Below are 22638 nucleotides of genomic sequence, written 5' to 3'. Positions count from 1 at the left end.
GGAGACTATAGATGCTGGAGAGGATATGGAGAAACGGGAACCCTCTTGAACTGTTGGTGAGAATGCAAACTGGTGCAGCCGCTCTAGAAAACCATGTGGAGGTTCCTCAAAAAATTAAAAATAGACCTACCCTATGACCCAGCAGTAGCACTGCTAGGAATTTACCCAAGGGATACAGGAGTGCTGATGCATAGGGGCACTTGTACCCCAATGTTTATAGCAGCACTGTCAACAATAGCTAAATTATGGAAAGAGCCTAAATGTCCATCAACTGATGAATGGATAAAGAAATTGTGGTTTATATACACAATGGAGTACTATGTGGCAATGAGAAAGAATGAAATATGGCCCTTTGTAGCAACGTGGATGGAACTGGAGAGTGTGATGCTAAGTGAAATAAGCCATACAGAGAAAGACAGATACCATATGTTTTCACTCTTATGTGGATCCTGAGAAACAACAGAAACCCATGGGGGAGGGGAAGGAAAAAAGAAAAAAGAGGTTAGAGTGGGAGAGAGCCAAAGTATAAGAGACTCTTAAAAACTGAGAACAAACTGAGGGTTGATGGGGGGTGGGAGGGAGGGGAAGGTGAGTGATTGGTATTGAAGAGGGCATCTTTTGGGATGAGCACGGGGTATTGTATGGAAACCAATTTGACAATAAATTTCATATATTAAAAAAATTTAATTTAAAAAAAAAAAGGAAAGAGCCCAAATGTCCATTGATGGATGAATGGACAAAGAAGACATAGTATATATACACAATGGAGTATTACTCAGTGACCAAAAAGAATGAAATCTGGCCATTTGCAACTACATGGATAGAACTAGAGAGTATTATGCTAAGCGAACTTAGAGAAAGACAAATATCATATGATTTCACTGATATGAGGACGTTGAGATACAAAATACATGAAAACGAGGGAAGGGAAGCAAAAATAATATAAAAACAGGGAGGGAGACAAAAACATAAGAGAATCTTAAATTTGGAGAACAAACAGAGGGTTACTGGAGGGGTTGTGGGAGGGGGGATGGGCTGAATGAGTAAGGGGCATTAAGGAATTTACTCCTGAAATCATTGTTGCACTATATGCTAACTAACTTGGATGTAAATTAAAAAAAGAAATTAAAAATTTTTTAAAATAAAAAAAATAAAAAATAAACATTAAAACTATTTAGTGTACATACTTAAATCTGTTTAATAGGAAAGATGAAATGGATTTGAGTTATATTTTGTATCAAAAATTCCTTCTGTTAAGAACAAGGTAAAAATCCTCTCTCTCAAAAATAAATAAAACATGAAACAATTGAAAAAAAAGTTAAAAAGCATTGAGTCTTTTTCTTTTTTTATTATAAAATAAAAACGTAAAATTTGTCATTGTAGTGATTTTTAAATGTATACTGTATTTTAAATACTGTTTTCAGTTTTAGACAGTATTGACTCCCAGCCAAAAAAGATGAAGACATCAGCAATAGTGCACTTTCAATCTCTCTTCCTCCATTTCTGAGTTTTTTAGTTACATTATTTTTTTTACATTATCACAGTTTATATTTTTCATTCTGTGACCACAATTTGTACATGTGCTTCATATTAGTTTTCTTATTATTTTGCTTTATTTTAATTTTACATTCAATTATATTCACTATTCAAGTTCTTTTACTGTAACTTCTACATTTCTTTGTTCATAATTTTGAATAATCTCTTAATTGCTCCCTCCCCCGTGTGTGTCCCACACTCCCCCTTCCCCAATTTAGGAAGTGCTTTGCGAGGTGCTGAGTCATTTCATGTTTGAAAATGATGGCATTTTGTACTTAACAAGATCTTGCCTGAGTAGAGTAAGTTTAGATCTCCCTTTCTTTTGTTCAAAACTTTGTAAACCATGCTTTTACTGTTGCAGAGAAGTCAGAGGACAACCTGTTTTTTCCCTGTTAGTGGTAATTTATTTATTGTTTTGCTTGGTTGGCTAACAATTATTTTATCTATGAAGTTTAGGGTATATCTTGCTGTTGAATGTTCTGAAGCAAATTTTCTTGGATCACTATTGTGCTCTTTCAACCTGCAGATCCATTTCTTTGTTCATTTAGTATTTCATATATACAGTTGATCCCTTGAACAACACAGGTTTGAGCTGTTGTCTGTCCACTTTTTTTTAATGTTAATTTTTGAGACAGAGTGTGAGTGGGGGAGGGGCAGAAAGGGGGTAGTTAGAGGATCTGAAGCAGGCTCTGTGCTGACAACAGCAAGCCCAATGTGGAGCTCGAAACTCACAAACTGTGAGATCATGACCTGAGCCGAAGTTGGACACTCAACCAACTGAGCCACCCACGTGCCCCTGAACTATGCCTGTGTACTTCTATGTGGATTTTTTTTCCAATAAATACAGTATAGTACTATAAATGTATTTTCTCTTCCTTATGATTTTCTTAACATTTTTTTCTCTAGCTTACTTTATTGTAAGAATACAGTATGTAATGTATATAGCATACTAAGTATGTGTTAATCAACTGTTTGTTATTGGTAAGAGTTCCGGTCGGTAATATGCTGTTAATAGTTAAGTTTTGAGGAGTCAGAAGTTACACACAGATTTTTGATTGTGCAGGGGTGGTCAGCACCCCAACCCCCATGTTATTCAGGGGTCAACTGTAATATATATTATTTTATTAACTTTAACTCCTTATTTTTTAAAATTTTAATTAGTTAACATACACTGTAATATTGGTTTCAGGAGTAGAATTCAGTGATCTATCACTTACATACAACACCCAGTGCTCATCATAAGTGCCCTCCTTAGTACCATCATGTACCGAGCCCATCTCCCACCCACCTCTCTCTGTCAACCCATAGTTTGTTCTCTATCATGAAGAGTCTTTATGGTTTGTTTCCCTCTCTTGTCTTCCCACACCCCCCCCCCCCCGCCCCCGTTCCTATATATTCATCTTTTTTGTTTCTTGAATCTTATTTTGGATCTTTTTTGGTCTTCCGTATATTGACTTCTTTCTGATTATTTATTTCCATCATTTTCATTTGTATTCTCTATAATTATCTCAGATTTTTATGATAGTAATATAATTTTCAGCTGTATCATTTCAGTTTTGTGATGTTTTAAATTTATCAGTTTTTTAATGGTGGTTTAAAATTTTTCTTTTTAAAATCTTGTTTGTCATCTCTTCCTATTTTATTGATTAGCCATGTTTTTATTAGGTTAATATAGACCTCAAAACTCTTAGGAAAACTGTCCTGTTCTTTGAGCTGTGTCTTCTTTTACATTTGACTATCTTGTGCTTGTTTTGTTCCTTTCTTATTGATTGACTGATCGATTGATTGATTGATGTAATATTTATGCCAGGTTGCCATACTGTTTCTAAATCAATCTTGTTCTTGCTTGGACTTCCTTGTCCATACTTTGTGTGTGTCCTCATAGAAGGGTGTGAGGCACTGTCTTCTTACCACCCTCTCCAAGTCCAGTTTTCTTTTCTCCTTTGAGCTACAGTTTAAAAGCCATTTTCCTTAATATATACATTTTTTTCTGTGGCCCATGGGTGTAGTAATGGCATGCTGTTAGATTATCAGGACTGTGTTCTCACTTCTGAGATTTGGCTAAATATTTTGTTTGGGTTTATTTCACCTAATTAGGAAAGTGAGAGGTATGAGTATCCTATTCCCACAGAGAAATTCTTTTGGCTTCAGACTGGTTCCCCAGTGTAGTGTGTGCTCAGGAACATCATTTTCAAATTGACCCTGGTAACCCCTTTCTCTGTTTCCCAATCAGAAGAATGAAAAGGTAACAGCTGTTTTATTTGCTCCTCTTCAGATTTGGGGGTTATTAGTGAGAATTCCCAAGATTTTGTCAACCCCAGTGTGTGATATGAAAGAAGGATGATGAAGGTATGCTAGGATCCTGGCCACACTTCTAACTCTTCTCCACTCTAGAACTTTATGTTTTTATCCTAGACCATTTGCCAGAACTTTTTAAGTTTGTGACCTTGATTTTTGCCCCTTTCTGTTTCTGTGTTTGTGTTTGGTTGTTATAGGTAAGAGGTTTTTGAGGGGACTGGTTTTTTGTTTTACAATTTTTGATCAATACGACTAGGTATTAGGGGAGAGAAATTATCCCAGTCATTATCTTTCCATTTTAATGTAGAAATCAGTGAAGACATGCTAAGTAATTTGTCCAGTGTTACATGAATTTTAGAAGACAAGTCACCTGGCCTTTTGGGCCTTCAATTTTTGTTTTCCACTCTTGTACTAGCCACCTTTATTCAAATTGAAGTTCTTCTAAGCTTAAAAAAATGTATTTAATTTGAACATTGTAGAATTGAAAAATGTTAAAACTGCAGAGTTTCAGTCATACAGTTAAACCTAACCCAGTACATAAAGAATTCCAGAATTTCCTTTCTCTTTATTTTATGGCTTTCTCATAGGTTTAAGAGTGACTGGAAATCAAACCAGTGAATCTCTTTTACTTGTAAAAGATCTGAACAAGCTTCACATTTTAAGTATGCTGATGTATTAAAGTTTTTGGATGGTCTTGTTTTTTTTTTCCATTATAGAGGTCATACAAGGAAGTTCACTTTTATTTGGCAATATTTACTTGGGGCTTTTAGTAATAGCCCTTAAATGTGTGTGCTTTGTTCATTCCAAGACTTGATTTACATTTACAGTGTAGTCAAATAAAGGAAGATACACTCTTTCATGCCTTTACACTACCCACCCCCCAAGCAGTTGAAAATCTGCATAGAACTTCTAACTAACTCCCCTAAAACTTAACTACTAATAGCCTACTGTTGACTGGAAGTCTTACGGATAATGTAAGCAGTTGGTTAACACGTAGTTTGTATGTTATATGTATTATGTGCTGTATTATTACAATAAAGTAAGCTAAAGAAAAAAATGTTACTAAGACTATCATAAGGAAGAGAAAATACATTTATAGTACTGCACTGTTTATTGAAAAAAAATTGTGTGTAAGTGGACCTGTGTAGTTCAAATCCGAGTTGAAGGGTCTACTATACAAAAAGCCATTATAGTTTTCTTATGTGGTTTCTACGCTTTTAAATTGAAAACATCAATATTGTAAATTATAGGTATGTTAAGAACCCTCAGTGGTCTTTCTGGCAGTGACTTATATGATTGTTCTTTACCCATTAATTTCAAGTATATTAGCCATATATATAACTTTCCTGTTCAGAGTTGACATGAATCATATGTCTTAGGATCTGAAATAAAACTGTGTGCATTTTTTTAATGAAGCTGCTTGGAAATTACAGTCAGTGTGTTTTTAATGCTATTTGTAGATTATGTGTGCTATATTTGTAACCTATATTTCATTCTTTAAGAAGATTCTGTAACTGATCCTCCCTTCCCAGGATAATAGAACTATCTTAAGAATTATGCTTGCTTGTATTTGATTCACAGTTCTTTGGATCTTCTTTTCTGGTATGTTTATATTGTAGCAGTGGAGCTTCTCCCCCACCCCCCACCCCTCTATTGGGAGCACATTTAAGAAACTCCTTATTGGAAGGTGAATTTGGCCTTGTATTTAGCATTTGCAATGAAGAAAAAGTGCCATGCCTTTAACTTAATTTCTTAGAAAGATGAGTCTCACTAGCCCTAGTGTTTGTCAGCTAGTAACAGTGTGACAATGATGCAATGATGAGAGGGAGAAAATGGGAAGGGAGAATTCAGGAAAAATTAGTTTAAATACCCAATAGAAATTGTTAAAACTTGCAATGCAAAGTAATAGTAATGCAAGATGGAATTCTGCTTCTCAAGAAATGGTATTGAGAAGGTTTTAAAAAAAGGCAAATAGTTTTTGTAAATGATTTCCATGGAATTACAGATGAGAATTTTAAGACTTTACATATTTTCCCCAATTTTTACTAATGTGTAGACATATGTTTAAAGAGATACTTGAATAATTTGGAATTTTAAGATACTGGTTTAAAAGTGTTTACAGAAACATCTTTGTGCAGAGACGAACCTGAGAAGAGATCTCATTTCGTTGTTTTTTTTTTTTTTTTAATGTATTTTTATGTTTTATTAACTTACCTAGTGGTCAGTGGTGGGAAATATATTGGTATCTAATTAAAGTTTAGAGCAGTAAAATGCACTAAAGAGCTCTTGGTGTACCATCAGGATTATAATTCAGATCTTAATTTTAGAAGACCTCTGAGTAAAAAAAGAAACAGTATTTCGACTTCAGGAAAAATTAAAAAGCGTAAAGTACCATGTTGGTGAAGGATTTTGCAGTTCTGTTAGTAACTTCCGTTGATTAGGTAGATGCATTCAGGTAACCCATAATCCTAATTTTTCCCCCCTTAATTAAGTATCCAACATAGAAGGTACTTTGCTGAGAAATACTTGAATGACACACTCCTCCCAACCTCTCCAGTCCCCTGCTTTGAAACAGGCCTTTTCACTTGTAAAAGAAATTAGGTAGGCTAATAAGAAAGTGTGGTTTTTAAGAAAAGAAATTTAACTTCAGTCTTTTCAGTAGCGTATAGGCACATCTCATTTTCCTCCTTTGTAAAATGGGATTACTACCGGCCCTACCTCATAAAGGTATTATATGAGAACTAATTTGTAGCTGTTTCAAATCATGAAGTACACAATGTCACAGATGATAGAATATTTATAACTTTTATTAGATGCTTAATGTTCATTTAAGTAATTTTGATGCAAAAAGTAAAAGTATACACTTAAAAAATACCATAAGAATTTTCATATTTTTAAACAAAGCAGTTTTATAGTCTTTTAAGATGAAATACAGCTGCTCCTGATTTTGTTTAATTTTTAAACAGAGGCTTTGGAATATTTTGTGTGAGTAGGTAACTTCTAGGAGTTCAGAAAGGTTGAAATGTTTTTTAACTAAATTCAGTGCACATTCCTGGATCAATTTTCAAAGACTGATCAAAACCTGCTGTGTTAAAATAACATATGCTGGTTTTCATCAGATTTGTTGATGATGTAAATAAGATGTGTAAATATATTAGTAAATGTTAATATTCATGTATTTTAAGTTAAGGTTATAAGATTTGTCACAATGATTTTTTTTAATTCACATAAAGTGAAAACAGATGTGTGTAACTATTTTGAATATTGGTTTATTAAACATTCATATTCTTTATCAAATAAAAAAAAGATTCTATAACTGAGATACACGTGCGTGCACACACACACATAGGCGCACACACACACACAGGCGCACACACATAACACAGGACTTGATGAAGTCAGTTTAGTCCATACTTGGGTTAGACTGCTGTAATACTGGGGAAAGTATTACATTTTTTCTCCTACTTTTTACCACATGGTAATATGCAGAGGACACGTGACCATTGTCATCATGCTCCATTGCCAGCCTGTATCACCTCTCATCTGTTATCACAACATTCTTCTGACTTTACTAGTATGGATTTCGTTGGTTTCATTATTGAATATTTTGTTCAGTAAAGACAGTCTTTCAAGCTGTTCTTGTGGATTCAAAAATAATGATTATACAAAGCTCTCATATTTTTTTGTCCTTTGTATCTATGGACTTATTTACCTGTGTGAAATAAAGTCCTGTATTTACTGTGGTAGCCTCTGAATTTTACAGAGGCTTTTTACACGGGAATTTACCTATTTTAAAGGCGATAATGTATGGTCTAAAAATCTCTGATTTTTGCTTCTTTTCAAGCCCCCCTAATTACCAATACTAGTGATGTACATCTTTTTTTTAAATGTTTATTTATTATTATTGAGAGACAGAGACACAGAACGTGAGCAGGGGAAGGGTAGAGAGAGGGGGAGAACAGAATCTGAAGTAGGCTCCAGCTCTGAGCTGTCAGCACAGAGCCCAATGCGGGGCTGGAACTCAGAAACTGCAAGATCATGCCCTGAGCCGAAGTCAGTCACCTAACCAACTGAGCCACCCAGGTGCCCCACTAGCGATGTGCATCTTAGTATGTTTATACGTTATTGTGTTCAGCTCATAACCACTTTAGCAGAGCTTTCAGTTCTCACTATTACAGACTTTTCTGTGGCCCATATGCACAGACCTCTGCATACATCTGATTCCGACACAGGCTTAGAGGCAGAATTGCTGAATCGAAGGATATACCCTTTCAAGACTTTTAATACACATTTGCCAAGTTCTAATTATTTTATTCTTGCTAAGGTTGAATATGTTTTCTATATTTATTCTGTCATGATTGTTTGCTTGTGCCCTTTGCTCATTACTAAAAAAAATATTAGGTCCATCTTTTTCATACTGATTATAAAAGCTTTTTTAAAAATAGTATCAGTCTAAAAAAAAAAGTGTCAATCTTCTGGCAAATATATTACAAGGGGATTTCCTTTTTTTTTTTTTTTGCTTTTGTTTTTTAGAACTTTTTGCTTTTTAAGTTTTGTAATTTTTTTTTACATAGACGTGAAAAATTTTTTATTTTGTAATATTTTCAGTCTTTTCACCCTTTTGCTCTTATGTTAAAACGTTATTCCCTAGCCATTGATTATGTAAATTGTCATTAACACACAAATGAAATTCTTAAAGGTAGGGTTTTTTAAAAAATTGCTGTTCCAAAAATATTTCTTATTGCTAATTGTTTAAAGTCAGTCTACTATTATGAACTTACTGAAGAAATGACTTTCCCCAATTCTTTCAAACATGGAATTTCTGCTAAGTGCTGACTAATGGAAGTTGGATATTAGGGAAAATAATCTTATTTTTGGTTTCATTGTTCAACAAGAGCCAGTGGAGACTTTAATTTTTCAAGTGATGATATTTTTGCCCCAAAGTATGAAAAGAATGAAAATCCAAACCAATATTTATGAATACCCCCATATACTTCAGGTTTATTTTGTTTTTAATTTTCTTTTTATCTACTCCCTAACAGTAAAGCACTGGTAATTTGTTTTGCAGAATCTTTGCAGCCTTTCCTGGAAGCCTGTAGCAACACTTTATTTTTTCGTACTTGCTCAGTGCTGCTTCGAGCCCCTAAGCTTGATCTTCAAATACTAGAAAAGCTCAGTATTATTCTGCAGAAACTTTCCAAAATCAAGTAAGATTTTTTTATTTCTCAAATTTTGTATTGAAAGACGTATTATTGTGATGTAGAAACTTGAGAATCATAAAATATTAATGCATGTCTAAGATACATAGTAACAGATGAGAACTGGAGTATCCATCTAGAAACATCTTGTTTCCATAGTTCATTTCTGCTAAACAAACTTTAAGTACCACAGGGTATGTAAAAATAAGAGCAGTTTTTAGCAAGTATGGTAGTTTTAGCAAGTGGTAGTATCAGAGTGACTTACTGCACACGGATACTCTGTAATACCACAGGTGAAAATAAAAAAGGTAATAAAAGTATGTATGCAAATCCTTATTGATGTATTGAAACGAATTTAGGGAATTAGAATGAAGCAGAATTATGGGCTTGTTACGCCACTAATTTGGATTTTATTGTGAGAATTAAGGGCTTTTGCATTTCGTCTTCTTTCCCCTGATGCAAACTTCGATATAACCAGTTACTAAATTATAAATAAAGGACATAGATTTTAAGCTTTATTTTCCTAATCTTGAGGTATTTTCTGTTGTTTCTTTTGAGGCAAATTAAACATCTGTCTCATCCCATGTTTATAATGGTAAAATTTTGATTTTGGTTCAGCTCCACTGCCCCATTCCTTTCCTCTCCTTTGTGATTTGCATGGTAATGAACCTAGGTATTTTATCTGGCCTCGGTGTACTTGAATAGTAAATATAATACATCTTAAAATTATTTGTAGATGTGTGCTAGTAGGTCCACATGTTCTGCTTGGTGCTTAGTACACTGTACCACACCACAGTAAGTTATTAATTGTCAAAATAAAACCTCATACATTATTAGTTTGGGACAAATGTCAGGTAAACTTATCAATTAATTTTCTTCCTTTATTTGCAGACTGACGGTACCATGGTTATCTTGATTTGTAATCAGTAAATCCTCAGGAAGACATGTTGTAGTTTACCTGTAGTGCCTTGAAGCTGCAGTAACATTACTTGGGTTTAATTTGGTCTTGGCTCTTAATTCACGGGTTTATGTTTATGTATTCCCAAAGTGCAAGTATATCCTTGAGCCAAAGCATTTTACTATTCTCGATGTGTTTTATAGCTTACGTTCATTTCAGACTGAGAGAAAGAGCTAGAACAAATCTCTAAATGGAGGGCTGGGAATAGCTGACGCTCAAGCAGGTCTTGAAGTAAATCTTTAAAACCACAAAGATGTGAATCGTTTTGTATTTAGCAGGTGGTTATATAGGTTATTTGATAATTTCTTTCAGGAGGCAAATATATATAGACAAGGAAATAAGAAAAATGTTTCAGATATTATTCTGATTGAAAATGAAATTACTGACTGATAATTACAGGTAGGTTGGTTGAAAAGGTATTTTTGACCTAAGTCAAAAGGTAACCCAATGTTCTGCTACTTACTTAAAATAAGATGATCAAGTATTTTAATTTTTCTAACTGTGAGGAAGAAAATATTCTCAAGCATTTTAATGGTGAATAGGGTTCAGTTTTCAGGATCATAGAGCATATTCTTTTTTTCCTTGAATAGTTTTCCACTTTAGCCTTCTCTCCTAAAACCCCTTTTTGTTTGTCTTGACATATTAATCCTTTAGTTACATATTTTCTGCACTATGTTGAAAACCAGGTGCCATTTGCCCACATTTACAAGTAAATGATTGCTCATTGCCATTCCAGATAAACTTCCTAAGTGTGTGCAATTAAGTTAATGTATTCATTCTCTTCCAGGAGTAATAAGAAGCTCTTTGAACTTTTTACAATTCATCTGATGCTTCAAGAAATGCAAAGGACAACACATCCAGAGCATGCCTTTCTCTGTATTAACTTAAATTCAACTCTGTTCAATTTGGGTTTAACAAAATGCAACTCCTTGGCCTCCAGTGCAAGCCATTAGAATAGCTTAATATTATTTTATATAAATTATATATGTGTTGCTTATTTGTAAGATTGTAAAAATCACCAAAGTAACTAAAAGTCTACCAAGTAAAGTTATCAGTAGCATCATTTATCATGAAAAATATAATTTTTTTTCACTTTTAAGTTGAATCTATAGAAGCTATGGAATTTTTGGACTGTTTCAGTTCAGTTGAGGTAGTACTTACTAATGTACAAAATGGAATTTCCAGAATTAGTGATACTGGGGTTACTTTTTGTAAGAGTGTTTTAGGAAAAGTTTTTAAATTATGTGATTATTTGGAATAAAATTGGTGTTTATGTGGGAAAGAGGATTAGATCATGTTGTCATTCTTTCTCAAAATATCAACAATTTCCCCTTTCAGAAGCAAAAGTATATAAGTTAAAAAAATCTTTTTAATGTTTATTTTTGAGAGAGAGAGAGAGAGAGAGAGCATGAATGGAGGCAAGGGGTAGAGAGAGAGAGGGAGACAGACACAGAATAAGAAGCAGGCACCAGGCTCCGAGCCTCAGCACAGAGCCCAACGTGGGACTGGGACCCACAAACCGTAAGATCATGACCTTGAGCAGAAGTCGGAAGCTTAACCACCTGAGCCACCCAGGCACCCCAAAAGTATATGTTTTAACTGCCATCCTCATACTATAACTTTTGTGTATATCCTAGATTCACAAAAACTGATTTTTTATTGTGCTGTTCACAGAGTAAAGAATTTTTTCTATTATTTTTTCCAAAATAATTTAATCATCACCAAACTATATATGTACCATAGATGGGTTTTTAAAAAAAAAAAAAAAACAACAAAACATAAAAATATCTTAGTCTCCCAACACCCAGGGATATCTCTTGCTATATAACCCAAGATGGGTGAAGTAGCCACAGGTCTGGGTGAGGTGGATGGAGATGGTGGGAGTTGGGACAGAATACTGAGAAACACAGAAAAGGAGCATTGTCCTAAATTATGCTGTATCAGTATATATTCTCATTTCCAGAAGTGGAGAAATTTTCAGGAAACACTTGGGCCTCTTCAGATGAGTATAAAAATGTGCTGTTTGTGAAGCAGAAACAGAAAGCCATAAAGAGAGAACAGGTTGAGTATAGTGACACTTTAAGGAACTAAAGAATGCAGAAGGAGAAATGCACAGCAGACACAAAAATATACCATCACTGATATGGCAAAAGATAGAATCAGTGTCACGAGGAAAAAGAGTAGCTCTCACAAGTACCTTGAGATGGTACCAACGAGAGAGTGGACAGCCGATGGAAGAGCAAAGGTTGGCACTTGAGCCTGGCGTATTTGATGTTTCTGAAGAAAAGAACAGAACAGATAGAGCAAAAGTACTGCTCAGAGATATAGTTGAACAAAGATTTTGGGGCACCAAAGAAAGATCTGCATGTATGGATTGAAAGAGCACATCGTGTTCCAGAAAAATCAATGAGAAAAGCATTCTATAATTAGATGCATCCTATAATTTAAAAATGAACTGTAATTTAATTCTAAGTATTATGAGGATAAAGGCAAGAACAAACAAAAGCCAGTTACCTGCAAGAGAAGAAAAACCAAGTTAGCCTCATGCAATGCCAGAAGTTGATAGGAAACTACCCTCTCATGTTTTGGAGAGGAAAAGTTTTACTTAAAGAATTTATACCTAGTGAAGATGCTTTCACAGATGAAGACAATGGAAGAAAGACATTTTCAGATATGTAAGTGTTTAGAAAGGATACCATGTCTTGAGACAAGAAGCTGCTTACTTAGATCATTCCAACCAACTTAGACATGAAGGGAAATTGGATTTATTAAATCCACCTCATACCACAAGACTAGTGAAACTGAAATCACATAAGCATAAATAAATGTAATTAATTATTGTAAATTTGTAAAATGGGGTGAAGTGTTAAATTTTTCAAAAGGATAAAAAATGGGAAAAGCAATAATTTAGTGATATTTGGATAAACTATATTAACTGATGTTAAAAACTGAGAATTAATGGAGCCCAGAGATTGAAGCACAGATGGAAGAGCTAGTGAGTAAAATCTTCCATATTTTCATGAGAAATAGAGTCAGAATGTTCCATATCAAAATTAACTTTGACAGAGAAAAGAAGGATAAAGGCATGTTTGTCAAAAATGTCAGGGTAACTACTATTAAAGGCAGGATCAATATTCTCAAAACACTGAAGAATAAAAAGAAAATACATAGTCATAGCAAAAAAATAGAAGCTAGGAACTTGTAAAGAATAAAAATATTTATTAGGATAAGTAAAAGTGTTTTTTTAATGTTATAAATTCTTTATTACCCTGTTCTGATAAATTTGAAAATCTGGATGAAATAAACTATTTTCTAGAAAACAATTTATAAAAATCATATCAAGAAATATGCAATATGGGACATCTGGGTATCTCAGTTCGTTAAGTGTCAACTTCGGCTCAGGTCATGATCTCACGGTTTGTGAATTGAGCCCCACATCGGGCTCTGTGCTGACAGCTTGGAGCCTGGAGCCTGCTTCAGATTCTGTGTCTCCTTCTCTCTCTGACCCTCCCCCACTCACACTCTTGTCTCTCTCTCTCTCAAAAATACTAAAAAAATTAAGAAATATGCAATAGAAAATTATTGAAGTCTTTGATAAAATTACGGAAGAATTCTTTTTAAGTTTATTTATTTTGAGACAGAGTGTGTGCATGCATGTGGGGAGCAGGGGAGGCGCAGAGAGAGAGGGAGAGAGAGAACCCCAAGCAGGTTCTGTGCTGTCAGTGCAGAATTCTACACAGAGCTTTATCTCACAAGCATGAGATCATGATCTGAGCCAAAATCAAGAGTCGGACACTTAACCGACTGAGCCACCCAGGCATCCCAGAATTCTTTTTAAAAATGACATCAAGTCCAGGTGTTTTACAGGAGAATTGTTTTGACATTTTAAGGTGAAAATATTTAAAGCTGTTTAAACTGTCCCAGAATGTAGAAAAAGCATCCTAATTCATTTTATACAGTTAGCATGAACCCAGTAGCAAAAATTGTCAAAGGAAGTAGGAAAGAATTTAACAGATTAAAAAGTCTAAAGAATTATGAACAAGTCAATACCAACCATGTATCACCAGAACAATCCATGACCAAGTAGGCTAGCATGCATTCTAGAAATACAAAGTTGGAAATTGTGGTTTACATACACAATGGAATACTACATGGCAATGAGAAAGAATGAAATATGACCTTTTGTAGCAACGTGGATGGAAATGGAGAGTGTTATGCTAAGTGAAATAAGTCATACAGAGAAGGACAGACTCCATATGTTTTCACTCATATGTGGATCCTGAGAAACTTAACTTAATGGTGTTCTACCATGGGGGAGGGGAAGGAAAAAAAATGGTTAGAGAGGGAGGGAACCAAAACCTAAGAGATTTCTAAAAACTGAGAACAAACTGAGGGTTTATGGAGGGGGTGGAGGGAGGGGTGGGTGGGTGATGGGTATTGAGGAGGGCACCTATTGGGATGAGCACTGGGTGTTGTATGGAAACAAATTTGACAATAAATTTCATATTAAAAAAAAAATAAAATATTGACTATAAAAAAAAGAAATACAAAGTTGGCTTTCTGGTAAGAATAATATATTTTAGTGTATTTTTATAATAAAGGGGGAAAGTCACACAGTCTTAATAAATGCCTAAAAGGTTATAATTCAACTCCTATCCCTGATATATGCTTAAAGGAATATGAAATCAACAACAAATTTATGAAGCACTACATACATGCTTAAGGTTAGGAATAAAATTAAGGAGTCCAGTGAGGAAGTGTAACTTTGGGAAAGGAAAAAAACAATCATTTGCAGATAAATGTGATTATCCGGAAAATGGTAAGATTCTTACAAAACTTCATCAAGATACCCAGTTGTAAAATAAACATATTAAAAGCAAAAGCTTTTATATATTCCAGCAATAAATAATTAGAAATTGTTTTTACTTATAATAATGCATTTAATAATTTAATTAACTTTTATAAAATATGAAACAAACATGATAGAAATGTTCAGAACCTAAATGAGGGACTGCCAAATGTTTGCTGAGGAATATCAAAGAAGACTTAATGATATACCATGTTTCTGGATGAAGGGACTTGATTTTGTTGAGATGTCAGATCTCCCCAAATTACTTCCTATATTTCAACCAAAATTAATTTCAGTCAGAATTCTGAAAGAATTCTTTTTAGAAATTGAAAAAAAATTCTAAAGCGTATCTGGACTTCAAATAACCAGGCAATATTAGAGAAAGAAGTTTTTGAAAATAATCATAGCTAATATTTGTTAACTGTTTTAAGTACTGGGCACTGATCTACATTTTTACATGTATGATTTAATCCTTGTAAGCACTTTGAGACGGGTCTTACAATCATTGCCAGTTTACAGATTGGAAAAGAAACAGCCTCGGGGAGACCTGAGAGGCTGGCTAAACTAAGCCACTATTACTCATATGACTGGAAGTAATCTACACAAAGGGAGATAATGGGGACAAAGTCAATACGAGATTTTTAGCCATATTATACTTGTGGCTCAAGGCCGTGCATTTTCCTTCTCTCCCAACATCCAAATTCTATGGGAATAAGAGAAGAAATACTTCTAAAGTACATAAAGTTAAATAGAAAATTTTTGTTTCCAGCAGTGTGGTATGCTACACTTATCCTCCAAGTGCAGTACTGCTAAGAATGTTGAGGATACACACACACACACACACACACACACACACACACACACACCCCTGAGCAAATGGCAAAGTAAAAAAATTCCTTGGAGGCCCGAAATGATGATAAATATAAAATCAAAAGGGTAATTGAGGACTGGAGCCCAGTGTTTCCCCTCAGGTACCTGCCAATCACTAGTAGCCAAGGTAGGCATATGGGGCAGAAGGCAAAGACTTGAAACGATCAAGATGGTAGATTGAACCAGTGATCCCTGCATAAAGTTAGGACTCCTGAAGGACAGTGTGTGTGATAGAATTAGGGAAAGCCCTATTCTGCAGAGGGAGAAAGTGGGAATGCCTGTCTCAGCTTTGACTCTGGGAAGGAAATCTCTCCTGGAATTCCTAACTACCTGTCCACATTTACATGGACATGGGACTTGAATTTGTTGGCAGTCAAAATAGTTAAGCAGAGAATCTGGTTGAAATGAGTCCCAGACTGGTTACCCTTAGGTGCCTGATCGAAGAAGCATCCCAGACCTTAGAAGTTTACTCAGATAAGGTGCAGAGCAACATGAGTTCACAGTGAACACACATACACAAAGCTATAAGTGAGAGCAGAAATTGACTCACAATTGAGATACCGAATTACAACATAAAGTACGTTCAATAGGTTTAAAGAAACAAGGTCATTAGAAATCTAATGAAGAAACAAAAGGTAGAAAAACGGCTAGTAAGTTTTGAAAAGTAACTTCATAGAAGTGAAAATATTGAATTAGAAATTCAATGGATGTGGTTTAGAAGAAAATTGGTTATAGAAATTATACAGAATGCCTATAAAGAAACAAAAATCTAAAAGATGTAATAAATGAAGGAAAAAGCATAAGGAGATCTAATATACATGTTAAATGGGTTCCAGAAGGAGGGAAGAGGGCAGATATAATGTGTGAAAAAATGATAAGGATTGAGAATAAATTATTGAGAACTGATGAAAAATATGAATCCCTAGTTCAAGAACCCGAATGAATTAACAGAAAGATAAAACAAAGATATAAAAACATCATATAGAAAATGAAAGAACAACAAAGACGGAGTAGAAACTTAAAAGCAGCCAGAGATAAGACCAGATTAATTTCAAAGCAGCAACATAGATCAAAAATGACTTTCAACAACAACTGGTCCATTAAATGGTGGAATATTTTCAATGTACTAAAGAACAATGACTGTCAAAGTAGAATTTTCCTACTCCTCAAAATATCTTTCAAGAACAGTGGCAAGATAAAGACATTTCAGAGAAACTAAATATTTACTACCAATAAACTACATTTAGGGGAATTTCTAAAGGATGTACTTTAGGAAGAAGCAAAACGCTCTCCGGAAGTTGAAGAGGTGAGATGACACCAAAGAAAATGGTAAATGTGACTATAGCAACTTATAAAATAGCCATATTTAATTTGGTTAGAAAAGAACTAAAACCCAGGACACGAACAGCAACTCAGGAATGGGGTAACTAGAATTAGAGTTAAAATGTTCTTTTGTTTTTAAAAAAAAATTTTTTTAATTTTTACTTATTTTTGAGAGAGAGAGTGCAAGCAGTGGAGGGGCTGAGAGAGAGGGAGGGAGGATCTGAAGCAGGCTCCAGGCTCCCAGCTGTCAGCACAGGGCCTGATGCCAGGCTCGAACTCACAAACAGTGAGGTCATGTCCAGAGCTGAAGTAGGAAGCTTAACCGACTGAGCCATCCAGGTGCCCCAGAGTTAAAGTGTTTTAAGTTATTATGTTGCTTACCAAAGTAACTCAAACTTTTAAATTAAACATGATGTTAAAATTTCTAGATAAACCACCAAAAGATTAAAAACAATAATTTCTATACTAATAAAAGAGGTAGAGGACTCTACCAATGAAGGCATGAAAAAAATAAGGGAAAAAAGGAAATCTATATAAAATAAGATAGTAGAAGTTAATCCAATTACATCAGTAATCACAATCAATATAAATGGATTAAACTCACCAGTCGAGGCAATGATTATTGGAGTGGATTTTAAAAATTCAGCTATAAATTGTTTTCAAGAGCCATTCTAAAAACATAAGGACACAGAAAGAGTGAAAATAAAACAGTGGGAGAAAAAAGATACACGGACAAGACATATCCAAAAAAAAAAAAAAAAAAAAAAAAAAGAAAGGAAAAAGAAAAGGGGGGAAAAAAAGTACAACTCTAAAATACAAGTAGTGTGAATAATTTTTGAAAATCAGAAATAGGTCATTATTATAAGGGGAGATTTTCATACATCTCTTTCAGTAATCAATAAATCATGTCATAAAAAGTACTAAGCATATAAAAGATTTGAACAAGACAATAAACTTAATATAAGAGTATATGGAATGTTGACTGAACAAAATACACATTCTTTAAATGTGCACAGAACATTTCCTACAATTAACCATGTATTAGGCCATAAATCAAGTCTTAAGTTTCAAAGAACCAATTTCAAAATGAGCACATTTTCTGACCATGTGCAATTGTTAGAGGTCAGTAACAAAAAGATAATGTAAATACTCATACATTGAGAGCATTGACATTGTTTTAAATAACTGAAAGGTCAAAAAATCATACCGGAAATTAGAAAATACTTTAAAGGATGATATGCTACTTGCCAGACCTTGTATTATGCAACTAACTGAAGTAATTTTTCCACAGAAATGTGGGGTTGAATTATCAGAAAGGAAGAAGCTGAAAATATGTGAACCAAACATATAGAGAAGATGGAATAAGAACAACAAAGTAAGTATAAATAAAGTGGAAGGAAGGAATATTAAAAAGATAAGCAATGTAACAAAGGATCAATACTGAAAGCTGGTGCTTTGAAAGACTAAAGCAAATCTCTGACAAGATTGTCCACAAGAAAAAGACAACACAAAGTATCATATTAATAGGAGTGAAAAGTAGTAGGAAGTCCCTGGCCAGCCTGAATTTTGTTCCTTTAAGGAGTGGAACAAAGTAGTACCCAACATTTATTTAAACTTGGGAATTCACTCATAGTGTTTTCAGGGGCTCTTTATTTTGTTTAGTTTTCACTTTAGCACTCATTTAGTGCTCCAGTGTATCATTTCCAATCTTACTGTTGACAGTGAAGTTAGTTTCTCCAAAAATCTTCTCCATTGAACCTATCTTTCTTTTTGTCTAATACTTTTACTTACTCATTGTAATGGCTTCTTTTTGGCTCCAACTGAGCCACCCAGGCATCTTCCTGATTTTAAAAGAAATGCTTCCACTATTTTGTGTTAAGTGTAGTGTGTGTGTGTCTGTGTGTGTGTATACATTTATACAAAGTATTTGTGTATATACATGTGTATATGTGCATATACGTATATATGTATACATAGACACACATATATAGCTGTGGGATGGGGAGGAAGGGAATTTCTAGGTGTGGTCTGTGGAAGGAAAGAGTCACTAGGTTGTTCTGTAAAGAGAAATAAATGTACATGGCACAGTGGATATGCTGTGCAGCCCTGCCCTGCAAAGTGTTTTGTGTAATGCATCCACAGTGGAAATGTCTGAGTCCTTGGATGGTCAGGGTCGAGGTGAGAGGTGCTTGGCTGAAGCTGGTGAGAACTGACCAGCATCAGGTGGGGGGAATGGAGAAGGGAGGGACTCCCAGGGTCAGACTCCTTTGAAAATCACAGTGATAAGCCCACCCACAGGAAGGGGATGCAGGCAGAACAGCCCCACCAGCCATGTGGCAAGAAGTGCTGGCACTGATTGGGATTCCTAATCTCTCCATCTTACAGTCTTCAACCACATTCACATACTTGATCTCATCTGTTCTCACAACCACCTCATGAAGAAGAATCTTAGGAATCCCCATCCTCCTGATGCAAAAAATGAGTCTCAGAAAAGTAAGCTGTAAGGGGAAGAGCTGAATAGCAGACCCAGCCCCTCTACTTTCTGTGATTCTCTGGGCTTTCAGACTCAAAGCTCAGTGTGGCAAGTAGCAGGCTTGAGACCAAGGGCACAGGGAAATGTCCAGTCCAGTTATCCATTGTGCTACAGGTACATTGTTAACTTCTTCCCCAAATATTTTTCACCATCATGCAGACATAGGTAAGGCTGCTGTTACACCAACAGTAGGATTTTTTTGTGCTTGGTGGCCCTTGAGACTGTGTTGATGAAGGGCCTTTATGAGAGATTGTATAAAGGCTGTCCAGGCTCCATCAGTGACAGAGAGTGATATGTGAAAGATCCCTGTGCTGGAAAGCTCTGACAGTGATGGTCTGGTTTCCCTTTGCCTCTTCTTCATGAGCCTGAACTGTAGTTCAACTTCATCCTGACCCAAGTGCAAGGAATAACCACAGTCACTGGAACGGAGAAGAACAGAGTTCCACACAGGACCATGTTCTTGCCTCTTCAGGGATCTTGCAGAGAAGAATACTTTAGATCTACACAGCTGGGGTGTATGGTGGGAAGAAGTGTGTATTAGTCAGCTATTTAAAAAAGTGATTCAGGAAGGCCTGAGCAAAGCTTTTCACCATCGTCTTGTTTTATGTTCTGTAGGAATACTTGTTGGAGTACCGGAGCCACAAGAGATAGACACAAACAAGCCTGCCTCCTTCAACCCCACTGTGCCTGGACCAGCTCCTACCTCTACTTCTCAGCCTGCCACGAAAATAGCCACTTGTTGCTTTGAGCCGTGGAGCTAACTGATTTCTCACCATCTAGGCTTCAGGTGAGGGGCTCCTCCAGATCATTGGACACTTGAGTTGCTTTTTGTCCAGGTGTGAAGCTGACACCTTGAGTGGCACATGGAAAGGCACAGCCTAGTCTTGTTTCTAGAAGCAGCAGGTTGGCTGGAAAGTGCTTGAGGTGTAAAGGAGATGACAAGTTTCCTTTTGGGTCCAGGTGGTGTGATCCCAAGCAATCGCATTTCTGAGTCACAGTTTATTTATCTAGAAAATAGAGGATTGTGTATGCAGTTAGGGAGAGGTTTGTGATTGGAGGACTTCTGAGGGCTGGCAGTGTTCAATCTCATGACATGGGAGGAAGTTATGCAGACATTCACCTTATGATAATGTATTATACCTCACATGGTGTGTTTACATGGTGGGCACTTTTGTGTATGTGTGTTATATTCACATGAAAGATTTTATTTAAATAAAGAAAATGAGAGTAATGATGGTATTTCACAGGATTATTGTGAAAATTAAAAGCAAGGAAAGCCCTGGGTGTATAGTAAGCAGTGCTGTGCAGGTGGCACAGTGCATGAGAGTGAGCCCGTCACTGTCACCACTGTAGCCAGTGCACATAGATATCACAGGACCACAGAATAGCAGCGGAATGTGTGCAGAATGTGGAGTTGGCATCCTTCTGATGGTTGTACACTGGTCTCAAATCCCTTCCTGTGCCAGTGAAGGATTTAAGGGTTGGGAATTCAGAAGCAGAAGCTCCTGAAAAGGTGTTATCAGCCAAAGCCATATGCCTTATTTCTCTCTCTCTCTCTCTTTCTCTCATCTTTACCCATTCAAACCTTCCCCTCATTGTGGACCCATCTGCTGTATCATCACAGAAGAAGCCCCCAACCCCTTCCTTCCTCCAACCTCCTCTGTCCACTCCCATCCCCCACCTCATGCCATCCTCCTTACCTCTCTATGCCACATGTTCATCACATCCCTCTCTTCTCGGGCCTCCTCTCCCTCTCTCATGATCTCTTTCTAATCCATTTATTCTCTAAATTCTTGGACACCTAAACTGGCCTGGCCAGGCAGCAAGCTATGCAGTTAGGTGAGCATCTGAAGGAATGTCAGTCCCATGCAGTTGACGACTCATGCACAGACCTTGAGAGCTGAGAGATGTGAAGTTGGGGCTCAAGTGTGGTATGGTTGGGGATTGGCTAAGGAAGAGCCTTCTCTTGGTGTAACAGTGCCATCAAGCTAGAACTCGTTACGGAATTCAGTAGTGCTCAGTTCCATTCCTTATTTTTACCTGTATTTCATTTCAGTGTGGTTTCAATCCATCCATTCCACTTGACAAGCCTGAAGTCTTTAGATGTATATAGAGGAAGTTATGATACAGCTTTCAAATCCATTAAATTTGCCCAAGTAATAGTTTGTAGCACAAAGTCTACAGTTACTTTTTTCAAAGCTCTAAAAGCATTTCATAGCAAATGTGTAGCACCCAGCTGAGATGAGACCAAACCGGAAGAACTGCCAATGACTGCATTATAGGTTCTGTGAGGTGAAGATGAGATCAACAATCAGAACATCCAGTTTGCTGGGCACTTACCTGGCACTGGGCCAACTGCTTTTCAGGTATCATCTTCTCCCCAGTCTTCAGCACAATGTCAGAGTCCAATACTTGTACCATTCCTAACACATAGATAAAGAGATGAGGTTAAATCTAACCTCTCCCCAAGGTACACAGCCAGTAGTGGAAGGGCTAGGATGGGCACTGTGTGTGTCACTTTCCAGGGACTGGCATATGTACAGTGCTCTTTCCAGAGTCTTTGGCTTTGTGAAAAGAGACTAAATCCAGGACATCTAGTTTTAGCCTCTCTGGCTGTGCTGGATTCATTGGACCCTGCAGATGGAAGGCTGACCTATGTGGGCTTCCTGCTGAGTTTGGACAGCAGAGAGCATAATCAGGAGGTGGGAGGGTGTTTATTGCTCAGCTCCTTCCTACAAGGTCCCTGAGGCCAGGAGAACCCTTTTGCCCCAGGTCACAGCCTTGTCAAGCTGCCCCTCTACATGGTGCCCTCTGGCTCCAGGGTCTGGTAACTGCTGCCTCTCCTGCCCCTTCTGGTTTCTTTAGATCTTAGACAGGACAATTCCTCTCTTTGTAAATAATTCCTTCATATCACCCACCTTGAATGTGCCATCCATTTCCTACTGGGAGCCTGACTGATTCACCAGCTTCACTCTTAAATAGTGTGAACTTGCAAGCCATTTAAGTTCCCTGGGTCCAAATTTTGTTGTTTTTTAAGGTTTATTTATTTGAGAAAGACAAAGACAGTGCAAAT

At 36.1% G+C, this 22638-nt stretch overlaps 1 protein-coding gene and 1 long non-coding RNA gene across 6 annotated transcripts in view; both read left to right on the top strand.

Moving 5' to 3' along the window:
• The window catches only part of CCDC138 (coiled-coil domain containing 138), a 140643-nt gene extending 129371 nt beyond the window's left edge, over positions 1–11272 (top strand). For all 5 annotated transcript variants that reach the window (XM_019434590.2, XM_019434589.2, XM_019434591.2 and 2 more), the window contains 2 exons: positions 8903–9041; positions 10778–11272. In XM_019434590.2, the coding sequence (XP_019290135.2) occupies positions 8903–9041; positions 10778–10943 (305 nt within the window). In that variant the 3' untranslated portion in view covers positions 10944–11272. The remainder of the gene's footprint in view (positions 1–8902; positions 9042–10777) is intronic.
• A 3257-nt stretch (positions 11273–14529) lies between these two features.
• Positions 14530–20796, top strand: LOC109258052 (uncharacterized). Its single transcript, XR_002076174.2, has 2 exons — positions 14530–18407; positions 20181–20796. It is a non-coding gene; the product is annotated as an uncharacterized LOC109258052 (long non-coding RNA).
• The last annotated feature ends 1842 nt before the right edge of the window (positions 20797–22638 follow it).

The sequence above is a fragment of the Panthera pardus genome, unplaced genomic scaffold, assembly GCF_024362965.1.
Source record: "Panthera pardus isolate Hobbes unplaced genomic scaffold, ASM2436296v1 HiC_scaffold_25, whole genome shotgun sequence".
NCBI lineage: Eukaryota > Metazoa > Chordata > Mammalia > Carnivora > Felidae > Panthera > Panthera pardus.
This window is presented reverse-complemented; position numbering and strand designations above follow the sequence as displayed.